This window comes from Lactuca virosa, chromosome 8 (assembly GCF_052849685.1).
Source record: "Lactuca virosa cultivar CGN04683 chromosome 8, Lactuca_virosa_CGN04683_v6, whole genome shotgun sequence".
In the NCBI taxonomy this organism is placed as follows: Eukaryota; Viridiplantae; Streptophyta; class Magnoliopsida; order Asterales; family Asteraceae; genus Lactuca; species Lactuca virosa.
Window position 1 is genome coordinate 11,664,934 of NC_136433.1, and position 18,179 is coordinate 11,683,112.

The 18,179-nt window shown below is 35.0% G+C and overlaps 2 protein-coding genes across 2 annotated transcripts; one reads left to right on the top strand and one right to left on the bottom strand.

Moving 5' to 3' along the window:
* Nucleotides 1–11,678: 11,678 nt before the first annotated feature.
* On the bottom strand, nt 11,679–12,947 carry LOC145133976 (actin-depolymerizing factor 7). Its single transcript, XM_079068918.1, has 3 exons — nt 12,762–12,947; nt 12,173–12,432; nt 11,679–12,071 (listed from the first exon to the last, which is right to left on the bottom strand). The coding sequence occupies exons 1-3, from the start codon at nt 12,762–12,764 to the stop codon at nt 11,921–11,923; spliced, it is 414 nt and encodes a 137-aa protein (XP_078925044.1). The 5' UTR covers nt 12,765–12,947; the 3' UTR covers nt 11,679–11,920.
* Nucleotides 12,948–14,886: 1,939 nt separating this feature from the next.
* On the top strand, nt 14,887–18,071 carry LOC145129679 (RNA polymerase III subunit RPC82 family protein). The gene is made up of 12 exons (XM_079064443.1): nt 14,887–15,060; nt 15,153–15,300; nt 15,470–15,588; nt 15,684–15,932; nt 16,127–16,282; nt 16,445–16,531; nt 16,626–16,737; nt 16,822–16,971; nt 17,043–17,173; nt 17,485–17,568; nt 17,644–17,790; nt 17,887–18,071. The coding sequence occupies exons 1-12, from the start codon at nt 14,992–14,994 to the stop codon at nt 18,016–18,018; spliced, it is 1,584 nt and encodes a 527-aa protein (XP_078920569.1). The 5' UTR covers nt 14,887–14,991; the 3' UTR covers nt 18,019–18,071.
* The last annotated feature ends 108 nt before the right edge of the window (nt 18,072–18,179 follow it).

The following is an 18,179-nucleotide window of genomic DNA, read 5'->3' on the forward strand; positions in this document are numbered from 1 at the left end:
TGCCTCAAATGGAATCACAACACACCTTTGGACAAAATAATGACTTTTGAGAGAAGAATATCTAGCACCAAAATCGGCTCATGAACTCCAAGATCACTAGTGGCCAATTTTGCATGCTTAGAGGCTTCTTTTATAATGTGACACAACTAGGGTTACACCATGCAAACCCTAATGTGCATGAGTTTCCACATTCCTTATGCTCCATGGGTTTTAACCTCCATGGAGTATCCATGGGTCACCACATGGGTTTAGCCCAACATAAAGAACTATGGATCATAAGCCCACTTTATAAGAATGAATGATTTACATAATCAATCCCCATATATTTACTTAGTCTTTTTTTTTATCACAAAATAATTCCAACTTAATTCTTGATAAATACTGGTTAAATAATATGATTTCATATTAATATATTAGAACTTATAATATATTAATAAATCATATATAACCTCTTCTCAAAAGTTCATCCTATCAAATTGTTCTGGTGATATGCAACCCAAATGGATCATGCTACTCTCGGGTCAAGTACATACCAATTATAGTTATGGGCTTAGACACCTAATCCAACATATCCTTATGGGTAGAATTCCTATATGGTCAAGCAGCGGGGTTGTATCTAGGCACTACACATATTTGGTCCACTACTGGGGTTTAACAAGGAGACCCCTTGGGACCACTTCTCTTTGCCATTGTGTTGCACCCGCTCTTACATAATATTAGAGACAATTGCAAGCTTCTTCTCCATGCATGGTACCTTGATGATGGCACACTTATCGGAGATTCGGAGGAGGTAGCCAAAGCGTTGGACATCATTACGGTGATTGGCCCAAAATTAGGCCTTAAACTGAATATCAAAAAAACCGAGCTCTTTTGGCCCTCGTGTGATGGTAGGAAGTTATGTGAGGGGTTATTCCCGGTTGGCATCGGGAGGCCTCCTTGGGGGTGAAACTTTTAGGGGGAGCTATTCGTAGAGATGCTAGTTTCATTCACAGCTTAGCCATAAGGAGAACCGAAAACACTGTGAATTTGATGTGCCTTCTTCCACAATTGTCTGACCCCCAGAATGAGCTCCTTCTGCTTCGGTATTGTATGGGTACTGCTAAGCTTTTCTTTGGGCTGAGGACGTGCCAACCCGTTCACATGGAGGAGGCGGCAATATTCTTTGACAATGCGCAGGGCGATTGAGGACATTGTGGTTTGTGGTGGCCCTTTCTTTGGCGATATACAGTGGCGAATTGCTTCCTTACCCATTAGGTTTGGAGGTTTGGGCTTATACTTGGCTGTAGAGGCTACCTCATATGCTTTTGTTGCCTCAAGGGCCCAATCTTGGGTATTGCAAGACCACATCTTACGGGATAGCGACATATATGGTATGGATTCTGATTATGATTGTGCCTTTGGCATCTCTTCGTAACAAGCTTCCAGATTTTGGCCTTAACAGTTTACTACTAAAGACACCCCCCCCCCTAAATCCCAGAATACACTGGCGAGTGCCATTTTTCGTAGAATTGTCCAAGATATGGAAGTGCATCTCGACTTGAAGGCTCGGCAGAAAGCGGTCTTCCAGTGCCTACGTGCACCACATGCTCCAGATTGTCTTATAGTTATCCCTATAGATGGGTTTGTCCAACATATGTCTCCCGTGGAGTATCGTACTATCCTCAAATATCAACTCATGATTCCCATATTCCCAGCTGACGAGATATGTCCGGTGTGTCGCAAGGCATGTTTGGACTCTTTTGGAGAGCATGCAGTTCACTGTAAAGAACTCCCGGGGTTCAAATACATGCACGATATAGTTAGGGATGTTTTATTTGACATATTTAAGCATGTCGGGGTTTCCGCTAAGAAAGAGACACCTGTTAATTTTTTGACTGACCCGACGGAAGGAAGGTTAACCCTCAGACCGGCTGACATTTTGATTTTTGAATGGGTCGGAGGAAAACACACATGTGTGGACCTTACAGGAGTATCCCCTCTCGTGTGCTTGAGGGCTGGGGGTTTCACAGCGGGACATGCTACTTTAAAAGCAGCTACAGGCAAAGTCACCAAACATGAGAAATCGTGCATGGAAAATCAACACGTGTTCATACCATTTGCATTTGATACGTTTGGTTTCCTCGCGCCGGATGCGGTAGAGCTTCTTAATAGAGTACAACGGATCATGCATAGTAATGTTATATCCCCTCGATCTTCGGATGTAGTCTTTAAAAGAATTAGCCTTACCATACAAAAAGGCATAGCGACGCAGATTGTTGCCTGTTTACCATCTCACTCATTGTACGATGATAATTAAACATATTCTCTTTTGGCTTAAAAAAATAATAACAATTGATAATGGAATAAATTGAAATCAAATTATAATGATAACAAAGAAGCAACATTATGGTACCAGAGAAAGAAAGATTGCATTAGTTATTATTGGTTATGAAATTCCTTGCCCGTCTTCTCAAATTCAATTAAAATAATAAAAAAGTTAGGATAATCACTAAAATGACCAAATTATGAGGTGTTATCATAAAGGACCACAACTTACCAAGAATACAAAATATAAGTAATATTCTCACACGAAGTCATCATGCAACGTCGGGCTAATCAGGTAATCTGGTGAAAGCTTCAATGGTGAACATGCAGATCTTACAAGAATCAAATTTAGTAAGACATCACTTATGTACACACAAAAATAAGACAAACTACAAAATATAAGTTTATTTACTCAAAGAGTGTATCTAATTACATGTATACATTCAACGTTCCTGCCTTCAGTTTTCCTTCTTGGGAAAACAATGTTGTATCTATGATATATAATGTTTACTCAGTTTCTTTTGTGTGTCTACAGATAAATTTAGTAAAAAGATTTACTAAAATTCCTCATCGACATGACAACAAGTTCTTAATTTAGCTAATAAGCTATTGTAGAATCACCTTGTACTACTTGTCTACATAACTCAACTTGTAAGACTATATACCTATATATGTTTCCAACTAATCATGTTTCATAGCAATATGATTCAACTACGAGATGTGTTTTAAGTTCTAGATCCAGATGGCTAATCACATAGTAGGACAACAGACATTGTTTCATAAAGATGTGTAATTATTATTCATTTGAAGTGTAATTACATAAGTGAAAAATGTTTTAGCTTTACTTGGCCAATATCATTTGACTAATAAAGTAGTTAAGGTGGTTGTCATTTCTATCAAACAAACAGAAAAGGATATTAAATGCATATGGATAATCTAACATCAAAAGCCAGACCTAATTAGTTTTCTTGCAACAATATTTACCTGATTATCCTAATGTTACTACTTTGAGCCTAAATAATCATAATATAATAAATTTACCTAAACACTCAAAACAACATCTGCAAAATTGTAACTAACCTTTCCATCTAAGGATGTAGAAGAAAGGACTTTCATTCATTTTCACCATGTTTGTTGAACTTGAGACTTGTAACATATTGTAAAATTGCCATGGTTGTTCAAAGCCCATATAAAAAACATCTCAAAAAAAAGTTGCGAATGTAGTGATGATCATGCTGAGATTCAAGAAAAAAATGTAACTTTTCTGCTTAAATAGAGTATCGTCGCTTCTTCCAAAACTACTACATAACACTGGTTTTACAACAATTATGGCTTATGTAAAAGAACGAAGTGAATCTCCATGTACCTTTAATTCCAATATTAAGGTAATAAGAGAAAAAAGAGCATGAAAACTCCTACTGATGCATTCCATATTAGCAAATTCTTTTCCTGGTTATTAATGTGAGATACATAAGTGATCAAATACAATAATAAACATCAATATATAAAAAAATTAACACCTACAAGTTGATTATAGACCTAACTTCCAATTATTGAAATCATAAGTTAAACGGACCATACCTCAAACTGGTTCCCATGAGAATGGATAAAAATTTGTTGCCCTTGTTTCCTCATCGATTAGTTGCATTAGACTTAAATGAATGGATCAAAACCCATGCATCTGTCTCCAACAACCTTTCATCCACGACAGTTTCAGTTTTAGAGATCAAGGAAGATTCGCCATTATAAGTCAAGTTGTAGGTCTCATCAAGCAATTTATCAAAATTTAAAGATGTTACCTCTCCTTATACATGTGCTCCTTTTTCAGAAAATTCCAATCATGCTATTACAAACACCAAATAGAAATAGAAATAGTAATAATAATTTAGATAATGAAATAAGATGGAGATTTGATGAATAAACATCAAATTTAAAACCCTAAATAGAAAAATCAAAGGAAAATTGGATGGAAATGAAAGAAAAATTCATACAAACCTTGGCAAAGGCGGCATTCTATAAGCCACCAATTCTAGTCAACATCTCATAATCCATTTAAAAGTACCTTAATTTCAAAAGTGAAGTGAAACTATCAATTAACTGACACCATTCAACAAATAGCTTCTCATAATTCCAAGAAGTAAACAAAACTACTCATATTACAAGAAAAAATGGGATAATAGAAAATAAATAGGAATCAAGATTAGTTAAGTAAAATAATAACCAATCACAAATTAACTATGAAGGTGTTCTTGTGGCCAAGTAAAAGGTTTGTCTGGATTGAAAAGTTTAGCTGGTTCAAGAATATTTTTTTAATACAGAATTACGTATATGCCCTTGCTAAACATCTAAATATCGTATTTGCCATTTTTAATGGTTTTTAATATCATATATACCCAAATCTATTTTTTAACATTTAATAATCCATTTTTATATTCTTAAATCATGAAAATTAAAATAAAAAATGAATGGACCATAATGCCCTCTCATCTTAAAACCCTTTTGCCTATCTGGATAGATCGATCGTACTTCTCTCCTCAAATTCCCATAGCCTATGTTGATCAGCCATGAAGTTACCTTGTCATTCAACGAAGCGCAAGTGTTGTCCGCCTCCGGGAGAAACCGATCAACGAAGAAGTCGTCGGAGATCCCTCCGCCTCCCAGAGAAACCGTTTCCAGGATGTTGTTGTCGTTGTGGTTGTGTACGTGGGAAAGAAACCGAGAGGTTGTTGTGGCTGTGGTTGTGTACACAAGAAAGAATATAACAAGCTTCAAAATAGAGAATCTGATAACCAAGGCTCAAATTTATTGATTCATTCTTTTTTCTTTTTGCTAATTAGGAATTGAACACAACTACCCAACCATATTCTACAGTCATGTCCAAGGTTTGTTAACATTATGCACATATTAGTCTATTTTTGTGATACACAGATCAATTGGATGTTCATGTGTACAGTTTGTTGTAATTTTTTTTATGAATTTCACTAGGTGTTGTATAGCTGGAATAAGTACATGAGTTTTGCATCTCATAGCATAGTTTTTTTTAAAAGTTGGAATCGTTACTTTTTTTAACCGATAATCTTGTTAGATCTTCCACTTGATGTAGAGATAACCTGTTTTGTAGTGGCACCTTGATTTGCAGTGGCACATTTAAGTGCTTCCAACATTTATACAATTAATCATAAATGAATAGATGCATATGAGGTCACATCCATGGTAATACAAACACATTTCAGGATTAACTCATAAAGATTTAGTCCAGATTCTCACGTTTTGTTTATGCCATCATTGGTTGGAATGGAATGGAATTCCATTTCTGGCCAAAACTCACAACCAAACATCCCCTAAATGTTTATTTACAGCTTATGCAATTCATGAATGCTTGAATCAGATTTGTTTAAGGCCCTGATTAATAAAACTGAACGAATGAATGTTGAATGATTAATAAGTTTTAATAAACAACTTGACTTACCATTTTATCCCATTGGAGATCAATTTCACAAAAATTAATCCAAATTATAGGTGGAGCTAGCTTTATTCTTGTAAATTGCTTATAAATTGGACCAATTAGTAAGAACTGTAATCTAGGTTGTGCTTTTTGTTAAAAGGTAAGCAAGCAAACATTTTGTTCACGACAATGGGAATAACGAAACTCTGCTGTGCGATCAGAAGGAAGTATTAACAGGAGGGAAGCAGTGATTGAATTCTATTGTGAACGTGTGTGTATTAGAATTTAGAATTAAGGACATTATTGTCCATTTACAATGTTTTCTTAATTATAATGATTTAAGATTATGAAAAAGAATTATAAATTAATAAAAATTATCAAAAAGATAGATTTGGGTAAATATAATATTAAAAAACATTAAGAAGGGTAAATACGATATTTAAAGTCTATGATATTTAGATGTTTAACAAGGGCATATACGAAATTCTGCCTTTTTTTATTGATCTCTATTCATACCCCTTTCCTGATATTAAATAAATGTTTAAAAATCGAAAAAGAATGAATAAACTATAGATTTCTGCAATCAAATCTTCAAATTACTTCGATGAAAAAAAAGGAGAAGAAGGAGATGGACCTATTATTGGAAGGCTCAACTCAACGAGTTGACGACTGATTATGAAAACCTAATTTTCAGGGTTTTGCACCCTATTTAAAGACCTTATGACTCAGTTGTGGCCTCCCTCATCGTCCCCTCAGTCCATAGAAACCCTAATACGCGCCTCTTTCCCCATTTTGAGTTTGTGAGAGCCTAGAGAGTGTTCTTTGGTGCTTTTCTTGAAGGAGATTGAAGTTGCTGGTGCATATTTGAATGAAGAAGCTTTGGATTTGAGATTTTCATTGTTTTTGCAACTATTTGGAGGTATAAAGTCAAAATCTTGATCACTCCTTTGCTAGATCCCTCAATTAGAGAGTTTGTTGTCATTTTTAGCTTATTCTTGGGTTATTCTTGGATTTGAGCATGTTTTGAAGCTAAGACTTCAGATATGGACATTTTAGGGCCTCCATGGACATAAAGTTGCCAACTTTATCATGTCTTAGCCCTCATTCATGCTCTAAGTCCCTTAACAAGCCTTGCTTTAGTGTTTAAGCCTCTTAATGTCATGCACGGACGTAAAGTTAGCAACTTTACGTGGTATTTCAGTCCTAAGGGACCAGATCTATAGTTTGGGGCTTTAGATTCAGCTGGAAGGGGCTGAATATGCTAAGACAGGGAAAACTCGACGAGTTGCCCTGCCAACTCGATGGGTTGGTTCGGGTTTTCCCGCTTTTTGGATACTGAATGGACTTGACGAGTTGGTTTGACCACTCGGCGAGTTGACTCAGTTCTTTCATGATTTTTTGAGTGCTGAAGGAACTCGACGAGTTGCTAGATGCACTCGACGAGTTGGGTCAACATGGACTGTTGACCTTGACTGTTGACTTTGACTTTGACCATGGTTGACCAAGTTTGACTTTAAGGGTATTTTGGGTATTTCGGGATTTGAATGGAGTTGATCGCATGGTGGTTGTAGGCAGTTGAGTTTGGAGCTGTGTTTTGGGAGTTGGATCTTATCATTCAGTGCTACTTGTGAGGTGAGTTCTTCTCACTATACTAACAAGTTCTAAGGCACCAAGGTCGGCCCTTTTTGGATTGTATCATGGTTTATCGTGTGATGATATGTTTAGTGATCTGTTAGATTTGTATCTTGGTATATAGGATGGTGCTATGTTTAGTGATTTGTTAGATCTGTATCCTGGTATATAGGATGATGTTATGATTAGTGATCTGTTAGATCTGTATGACTACCTGTACATGCTAGCTAGCGTTTGATATCTATATGTTGATTGTGTGATTGCAGGTGGGTTGAGGCGGTCATACTATGTGCAGAAGGCTAACAGACCCAGGGCGACCCGGATAGACTAAAGGCCAACGAGGCATACCAGTCATGCCGAAGGCTCGGAGAAAAGTCCAGACAGGCTGAAGGCCCGGTAGGGCGGACCAGATATGCTGAAGGTTTTGAGAGTGGTCCAGATAGACTGAAGGCCCAGTGAGGCGGTCCAGTCATAATGAAGACTCTGTATTCATACTGTTTGTTATGATAATGTTTTGTTGTATGGCGTTGGTATTTTGGGGGAACTCACTAAGCTTCATGCTTATAGTTATGGATTTTGTTTCAGGTACTTCGGATGATCGTGGGAAGTCGAAGGCTTGATCGTGCACCTCCTCACTTTTTATCTTATGATTTCTGGGGAAACTCTGATATTGGATTATTTTGAAACCAATTGTAAACAATGAATGGGGTTTTGGTTGATTTAAAAGTTTAAAATTTTCATGAATTTTATGGATGTTACATAGGGTTTGCGTCTAAAGCTTATTAGATGATCCATGAGCGTAAAGTTGGAAACTTTATCTTTCTAGACGTCCCTATGGATAGGGATCTGAAGTTTGGGGCCTTTGGATTCAGGCAAAATGGCTTAATGCATTAAGTGGGTTGGCAGACTGAAGAACTTGACAAGTTCATAGGTGAACTCGGCGAGTTAGTTTGGGGTTGCCCCGATTCTGTTAAAACAGAGGGACTCGACGAGTTGTAGGAATACTCAACGAGTTGGATCGCAATATCGCGATTCTGATATGGGGTGGACTCGACAAGTTAGAGGGGTAACTCGATGAGTTGGGTTAACTCGGAGTGTTGACTTTGACTTTGACTTTGACTTTGACCTTGACTTTGATTTTGACCTTGACTTTGACTTTGACTAAGGTTGACTTTTAAGGGTTTGAAGGGTAAGTTGAATCTAAGGAGTTGTTTATGTTTAAGGAATTGATAGAGTTGATACTCGGAGCTTGGATCTATTCAGCTATAGTTCACACTTGAGGTGAGTCTCCTCACCATACCAATGGGTCTAAGGCACTAAGGTCGGCCCATGTTGTTAGTGTTGGATTAGGTGTCTAAGCCCATAACTATAATTGGTATGTACTTGACCCAAGAGTATCATGGTCCATTTGGGTTGTATGGCACTGGAACAATTTGGATAGACTTTTTGGAGAAGAGGATATTTATGATTTATTAATATATTATAAGTTCTAATATATTAATATGAAATCATATTATTTAATTAGTATTGATCAAGAATTAATTTGGAATTAATTTTGTGATCAAAAGAGACTAATTAAATATATGGGGACTGATTATGTAACTCATTCATTCTTATAAAGTGGGCTTATGATCCATACTTCTTTATGTTGGGCTAAACCCATGTGGTAACCCATGGATACTCCATGGAGGTTAAAACCCATGGAGCATAAAGAATGTGGAAGGTCATTTATCGTCTTCAGAAACTTCTATTCTCCAGCCAACCTCCAAAGTTCGTAAGCACCAAGGATTTTTATAGTTTTCGAAATTACTCTTCTCACGTCGTGAGAAAAGGCTTCTCACGTCGTGAGATCAATCCTAATCCGTATCAAACACGTACTCTGGCCTCCGGATGCTTATCTTCTAGAATCTTAACACTCATGTCGTTAGATATGATTCCTCACGTCGTGAGGTTGTCTTTTTTGCTGAATTCTTCATTTTTTAAGTTTTAAACCTCCAAAGTTCTGATCATTGTCGCTCTTGGTCCTTTTTCTTCAAGATGGTTCCTTTTGGCTGCAAAATATAATTAAACCTTATAGGTACAATTTATCTTTGCAAATAACCAAAATATGTATAAAAATGTATCCAAATATTGCCTAAAAATGTGTATAAATATGACAAGATCACTTACCATCTATTTAAGCGAGTCAAAGATGCTTCTACGGATACATCAAACTTACTCGACTTTTATTCGGAACCTTATCGTATATCATAGTTAATGGCCTTTATAGTGATACACTATTCATTACCTAAGTTTAACCACTTAGTGTTCCCATTCGGCTATAACTGTTAATCCTTAGAGCGAGATACATATGTATAGATCTATACGGGTTGACACCCCCACCTGCGGTTGCTAGCTACAACCTCGACGGATCAATTGAAGCGGGTGATAATTATCTTTAGACGTCCAATGAAGCGTCGTAAGGGGTTATATCTAGTCACATAGCTCAGTTATAAAACTCACTATAGGCATTAATCAGACTCTTTATCTAAAAACCATGGATTCGGTTTCTCTATTTATTAAACATTTTGAGTAAGGATTTACTCATGATTTCTCTAGTAACCATGGATTCGGTTTCTTTGTTTATCAAACATTTTAAGTAAGGATTTACTCACGATTTATCTAGAAACCATAAATTCAGTTTCTCTGTTTATCAAACATTTTAAATAATGATTTACTCATGATTTCTCTATAAACCAGATTCGGTTTCTCTGTTTATCAAACATTTTGAGTAAGGATTTACTCACGATTTCTCTAGAAACCACAGATTCGGTTTCTCTGTTTATTAAATGTTTTGAGTATGGATTTACTCATGATTTCTCTTTTTATCAAACATTTTGAGTATGAATTTACTCATGATTTCTCTGTTATCAAACATTTAAGTATGAATTTACTTATGATTTCTCTGCTTAACAAACATTTTATGTATGGATTTACATATGGTTTATCTCTTTATCAAGCATTTTAAGTATGAATTTACTTATGGTTTATCTATTTATCAAACATTTTAAGTATGGATTTACTTATGGTTTATCTCTCTAACAAACATTTCAAGTATGAATTTACTTATGATTTATCTCTTTATTAAACATGGTTTTAACTACAAAAGGAATACTCTTTAGACTTTTAATGCATCATTACTACGGTTAGCAGAAAAATGTAACTCTCACAAACCTTTGTATTGACTCTCAAATTACATGTATTCTCAGAAGATCATTGAACCAGTTTTTAGCTGAAGAAACGTTCATGAATTTCGGGCAACCTAATTTTATCTAGCTTTTGTTTTATCGGCCTATCTGTTAAGGCAATCTATGAAAATATTATTATTATTGTATGAACCATGTATTTGAACCTTAAAGGGAGATATAACTATTGTGATGTTATTGTTGTAACTTGTGATGTATATTCAATTTGCTTGCGATCCATGAACTAAGTTGCACAGCCCAACGTATTCTGCCGCTTCAGCCGGGGGTGTGACAGATTATCTTAATGAGTTCTTGTTTTTGAAGGAACTAAAAAGAAATGTCTTTTTTGGCAATGGGGTGATGAAGATAAAGGATCTGACTCAATTGAAGTGAGGATATCAATTTTATGAAATGATTTTAATGTTTACAAAGTGAAGACAAATAAGGAATTGGCATAATTGAGAAGGAATTTGTGAATCCATAAATTCCTTCTCAGTATCACTACAAGAGATTGAGAATAGACGTTGTTTGTTTTTCTCTTATCTAAGCTCTAAATCAATATATAAATAACAATTTTAATCTGTTTATTCCATGTCAATAAATATAATATCATGTCATTTGTCAACTAATTGTATACCTAACGAATCTGGTTGCCGGCTTGCTTCTAATAAGAATTGAACAAAAGTGTAAGTTTATTGGGGTTTTTAAGTTTTTTTTAGACAAAAGGTTACGTTCGTTGGGTTTTTTAACAGACATAACACAATTGAGGTTTTGTGAAAGGTTTCGAAACTTCGTTGGTCTTACAAGTCATTTCCCCGATATTTAATTCCACGTAATAAGCCATGTCTTCTATTTCTCTTCGTTGAGTTCTATTAGGCGGTTGGTTCTAATGAGAATTGAACAAAAGTGCAAGTTAGTTGGGTTTTTTTAGACAAAATGTTAAGTTCGTTAGGTTTTTCTTGATAAACAAAACATGATTGGGGTTTTTTGAACGGTTTGGAAACAAACTAGACTTGTAAGTCATTTTCCCTGTAATAAAACAATGTGTACATAAATACACGTATGACCCTAGGTACAAATAAAGAATCTTTTTAGATAAACGAAATCAAATTTCTTCAAGATTACAATACGAGGGCATGGTAATGTTACATTAAACTACAACGATGGATGTATATTTATTGGCGAAAAGAGCAAAAGAGAAGAAAAAAAAATCAGACATAATTAATAACAACGTTCATGCATGCGTATGCATCATGAAGACAAATTAACAATAAGGAAAAGCTCATGAGCAGATGAAGCTTTTTCTCGTAAATGATTAGAGTGCTCGTGATTTTACAATGTCGAAGCTCATCTCACTTGGGTCCGTGGCTTGCAACTCGACTTGGATTCCATCCAATTCTCTCTTGAATCTGTCCTTAGAGCTTGCATACACCATCTTTGCTCTCACCTTCGCTGTATCTGGTGCCCTGTTTTTTTATTTATAAACATATTCAAAGTTTCAGATGGAACATAAACAAAAACCGAGTTAATTATTGGAAGAAGAAAAAAAAAAGAATTGGTTAGCAACCAAGCAATAAAGAAGATCTTGCTTTTCTGGCAATTCTCATCAGTGATAAAGTCAAAGTCAAAGACAGCATAGCGACATTCATCACGAGGGAGAGAGTTTGTGAAATCCTCGTAGTTCTCATCTGGGCTTCCGATCTTATCCACAATCACCTGTTGCTGTTCGATCTTGAAAGTAATGAATCGGTAGTTCCTCTTTGATTTTAGCTCCAAAAACTTCAACTTACATTCGTCATCCACAGCCATGCCAGATGCCGCGTTCGCCTAGGCATACATATATCGTCATCACAACAAAAAAAAAAAAAAAAAAAAAAAATACAATGCTCGTCATTACAGTGTGTGCATGGATCATGCAGAAAAACATGTAACAAATCATGATTAACATGAAAACAAACAAAATCCTCTGTTTCTTGATACAACAGACATGAATTTGTGGCATATTTTTCAAGAACGAGTACCATGGGAAAGGATCATGCATGCAGAAACACACGTTAACGTTAAACAAAGCCAAATCTTTGAGAGGTTTTTTTCTGCGTTTTTCATGTAAAAGAGATGAACTAATATGATAGAGGGGGAAAGAGATGCATACATACCATGGTTGTTGGAGTAATGGAGGAATCAGATTGACAACAAAATTGCAAGAAAGAAAGAAAAGAAAGTATGAGGAGAGATGCTTGAAAACTGGAGAAGTTTTAGTGAAGGAATTAGATGAAAGAAATTTGCGGGGAAAGTAGAGATCTTAAGGGGGAAAATTGAAGGTTGAGAAATTCGTCTTTCAGCCTCTTTTGCCTGACCACTCATCCACTCCTATTCCCATTATTTCATTCTATGGATAATATTTTTCTAATAACATCGCATCTCCTTAATTAATTAATATATAGTTAAATATGTACAATACTTTTAACTAATAATTAACACAAGAAAAAACATGTTTGGTTGTCAAACAAAAATATAATTTATAGATATCGGAATATTTTAACTGTTTTTTATGTTTTATATTGTTATTTTCTTCCATGGAAAGTCATAAATAGTTTATGAAGGGTTAACTTGCGCACTAAAACAACTTACATCGTGCGCGCATGCATATTATGTCCATGACTAATTAAACCTTCACTCCATATATTTTCAAACCATTTGATGTTTAATAATCATAAATTCGTAATTACGGGCGTCTATAAGACTATTGGGTGTGGGCAACGGTGTTTCCACGTTATTACATGTTATAACATGAAGTGGGGGTGGTATTCTTATGTTATTAAATGTTATAACATGATGTTAAGATGAGAGAGATAGAGAGAAAAAGAGAAAAAAAATGATTTGATTGGGTGTTATCTCCCGTTTCCGTTACCACATCTAATAACACAAAGATGAGGCGGTGTTTCAGCCGTTATCCTACGTTTTTAGGCGTTTTAGCGTGCCACGTTATAATAATGGGAGTGGGTGTTGCCCACTCCTAGTAGTCTAAAGATGCGTCACATGGGCGACCGCATAGAATTCATGTCATAAGAAGGCCCACATAATATGTATTATATGTAATTGAACAAAAATATTTAAATAATTAATTAACTCCAAAAGAAATCAAAAAATTATTGTCTATTTTATTTTTTCATGAGACAACTAATAAAAACAAAACTACACTGATAGACGGTGGTTAATAAAAATAAATATATTTTTAGATAATACTAATAGATATCAGTTACCATATACAATATATTATGAATCTTTGATTTTTTAAGTTTGCTTGTATACATAGTTGATGATAGTGATGTTTGTCCGTTGATCATTGTAATTCAAGAGGTTGGACGTAACGATATGTATGTGACTTGGTTGAAGGTGATGGTCATAACCAATACAATGGGAGGGGAAAAGGCTCTTGTGAAAACATATCTAGCGGAAACAGGAGCAACAATCCAGTAGGTAATTTTATCTGTCACAGTTTACCTCAGTATTATAGTGTTCATGAATATGGTACTATTCTTGAAAACTTCGTATAATCGCCGATTCACTTTGTGGATCTTGGAAATTTGAAGTATGTTGATGAAGATGATGTCGGTACATATCTTCATAATGTCGGTACAGATGATAATACTGAATATTGACAAGAAGTTCTAGTTAATCATGTCAGTAAACATGATGATACTTTATATCAATAAGAAGTTTCAGTTCTGAACTATGTCAATCTAGCACCTTACGGGGATGTGGTAGATGTTAGTTTAGATGTAACCGACCTAAAAAAAGAAATTTTGATCCAAAATGGTCGGATGATGAACATACAAAAAGTTATTCAAATAACCTATTATATGGTATGCCCCTATATTGTTGTGTTCGGTTTCAGTTTTATCGGTTTTGCTCAGCCCTAAACGTTTAGTCTTAATAATCAACGTGAATGTATACATAAAAATATAACTTCTCTGGAAGAGTGAAACTACCCAACATAGGTACCATACTACCATCCACAAAGTGTACAAGTTGTTCTACATTTTTTGCTTTAAATATCTAACCTACGAAAAGAAAAGTTCGTTGTTTTTTTGGTATCCCAAATCAGATTTTGTGAAGTCATATACATATATTATACTTGTACATATAAAAATACATAAGAACCAATTTTAATAAATACTTATTGGAAAAACATACCTTTTGTAGGAAAAAGGGTTCGAGAACCTGTTACCGTTTGATTCCCAACTCATGTAATTTACAACTGAGCCGCATAACAATTACAAATAGGTACCCTAAAATTAGATTTATTTACCTTATTCTGTTACATTTGTTGCTTTCATCTTCCCGCCCCTCCCCCTCTGCTCCGGTTTAACAGAAACGCCGATCATGGTGTCGCCGCACGGGATTAAACTGGCGGTGCATCTCATCTCCGCTTACTTCGGCGATATCGTTTCTGTAAGTTCCTATTAATCTAATATCTCCTACTTTCCATCAGTGTTTTTCCGTCGAAATTTCTCCGAGTAGGGTACAATCACATACGATTGCAGAAAGTATGCGAATGTCTTCTACGTAAAGGAACACTATCACTACAGCAAGTGCTACGATTCACAGAACTCAATAAAGAGAATGCTGCCAACTCTTTACTTGTGTTGATTCAGCATAATTGCGTTCAAGCCTTCAGCATTGAACAACAAGGTACTCTTTCCTTTCTCATCAATTTTTTTCTTTCATTGTTTTTTATGTTATGCATCAACTTCAATGTCACAGTGCTTTTGCAATTGATAGTGTTAATTGAGTGCTCAATTTGTTTTAACTTAAGAATATCTGTGCTGTTTCAATAGTAAATTTAGATATGACGATACAGGTGGATTTATGGAACAACCAAAGATGGTGACTCATTATATGGCCTTACATGACAACATCATCCACCATATGAGATTCTCTAAGTTTTTGGCAATCATATCAGATGAATTTGGACAAGAGGTAAATTGGATGGGCTCCTTCTATGTAACTATCATCATTGCACAACTTTCTTCTTAACAGGATCCGATCACTTGTTTGTTTCTGACAAGTGACAGTGCATGGAGATTTTTGAAGGATTACTTCAACATGGTAGGTTATCAATGAATCAGATCGTGGATAGGTATAAAGATAAGCATAAGTCACATACAAGTGAAGAAAATAGCACTGCTGCTAATGTGGCACATGAAAACTTCAATAAACTTGCTCAGGCACACTATATTGAAAGATGCCCTGCTCGTGAACCATATCTTGAATCAGAAAAAGAAGATGATACTGCTGGAAAGAAAAAAACTGCCAAGTCTAAGGTAAAAACTATTTCTACAACCATTATTACATAATTCTTGCCTTAATCCTCACAATGAATAGAAATAGTGAAAAAGAAAAAGAGCTAACGGATAATAACTATGGTGATTCTGATCTTATTCTTAAACCAACTTCCCTTGATTTTCCCTCAAATGTAGATTTCAAGAAACTGATACTAAATATAATCTGATTTCAGATGAATGATCCATCACAAACCCTTGAAGCACGTGCATTAGCTGCTGCAACTCCTATGGAATCAATAAGATTTTTAGTTGAATCAGATACATATACCAATGGTGCCCCTGATGACAATAGCAAAAAAAACCCTACTACAGAAATCGTCGGGGAAAAGGTCTGTTTTGGTTTTATTTTCTCTTTCTCTTATTTGTATAATAAGTGTCAGTGGTTGTTAAGTTTTCAAATTTACAACTTGAAAATGGTGTCTTGAAATACCAAAAAAAAAGTGTTACAAATGTTGTGACATATCTCATATGGCCAATATTGTTCTTCACAGCGCAAGCAAAATTTCCTGGAACCTGAAAAAAAAGAAATCCTTTGGCGCGTCAATTTTGAGGAATTTGTGCGACACTTTCGCCACAAGGTTGTTGTTGTTTTTTTTTTTTACACTAAAAACATATTTAGCTTAAATTGATTTGATAATATCATAATTATATATAATATATTGTGGTTTACAGTGTTGTATTACCCATGTGACAACACGTATGGATAATGTAGCCGGCATTGTTCTAAGTGCAATTTTTGAGGCAACTAGAAGAGATGAAACTAAAGTGAAAATGGAAAAAACAGGTATGATATTGATTGCATCTTTGTAAACCTTTTTCTTGTTATATTTGGGATTCTAACAACATTTTTAACAATTTGGGTTGATAGTTCCTCTTCCCATTGATAGAATATATGAGGAAGCAATAAAAAGGGAAGAAGGTCGAAGTTTGAGTTTAGAGCGTGTTAGGGATTCCCTTGTCCAATTAGGCTGTGAACTCCCCATAATTGGGTTAGAGTTAGATGAAACATATAGTATTGGTAAGTCAAGTTTATAACTTATTTATTTATGATCCATTAAAACCCACCCGTGTTATTAAATTGTTTCACAGATTTGAAGAAGATCATTGATGAGGCTCAAGCTCAGGAGGTTGAATCTGTTGTGCTGAAAAAATATGGCAGGGAGGCTTATAGGATATTTAGATTATTATTACAATCCAAAAGGCTATGTGAAACTGATCAGGTACTCAAATCTTCTTCTTTTTTTATTCTTCAACAACTTAACTACTGTTCATATTATATATATATATATATATATATATATATATATATATATATATATATATATATATATATATATAGGGCAAGTTTTAGAGAATAGCAACCTACTTTCCTCTATCTACCAATATGGGCAAAGTACTTTATTCAGTTATTTGTTACATATGGGTAAAACTTAAAAGAAATAAAGTCCATTGCCTAATATTGGTTAAAAAAGAGTAAAGTAGGTTGCTATTTCGTTTCCTTCATTTTTCCCTTATGTTTGGGTTTTTGTAGATATGGATGGCTACATTTGTTGATAAGAAAGATGCGTTGAAGATTCTATTTCAGCTATGGAAAGATGATTTGTTGCATATGGAGGTACTTTTTGTTTCTGTTTTCAGGGCTGTTGAGAATTAATGTTTACCATGATGATGATGATGATGTATGGTACAGAGAGTTGCAAATGAAGGACAGAAGTTGGAAAGTTTGTGTTGGAAGTTGAATAAGGTTTCTGTTTGGGAACAAGTTTTAGATGACATGTATCATGCTGCACTCAACTTAAAGCTTCGCCTTGTTCATGAGCTTGAACAAGCAAAAGAAGTATGATACATTTTTTTTAAATATATTTTTGGTTTATTATGATAATATATATTATATTATAGGGTTGCTTAATTTGTGTTTATTATTTTGTTACAGATCCTTCGTAAAGGAAAGAGTGTAGGAGACGAAGTGTTGGCAAAACGCAAGAAGGTTGGCGAAAAATGGGAGGTTCTAGATTCTTCTCTCATGATTCTTGATGATGCTATTATGCTATTTCATGACTTTTAAAGCAGGCTACTCTAGTATTATTATTCTTAATTTTTTTAAACCATCTCGAAAAATGGGAGGTTCTAGATTCTTCTCTCATGATTCTTGATGATGCTATTATGCTATTTCATGACTTTTAAAGCAGGCTACTCTAGTATTATTATTCTTAATTTTTTTAAACC

What these genes read in the sequence shown, in the direction of transcription:
- LOC145133976 (XM_079068918.1), bottom strand. An exon ending in AAGATCTTCTTTATTGCTTG is followed by an intron (nt 12,072 to 12,172) that starts GTTGCTAACCAA and finishes ATAAAAAAACAG; the next exon opens with GGCACCAGATACAGCGAAGG.
- LOC145129679 (XM_079064443.1), top strand. Translation starts at nt 14,992, where the DNA reads ATGGTGTCGCCGCACGGGATTAAACTGGCGGTGCATCTCATCTCCGCT. An exon ending in AGTGAAAATGGAAAAAACAG is followed by an intron (nt 16,738 to 16,821) that starts GTATGATATTGA and finishes TTGGGTTGATAG; the next exon opens with TTCCTCTTCCCATTGATAGA. An exon ending in AGCTTGAACAAGCAAAAGAA is followed by an intron (nt 17,791 to 17,886) that starts GTATGATACATT and finishes ATTTTGTTACAG; the next exon opens with ATCCTTCGTAAAGGAAAGAG.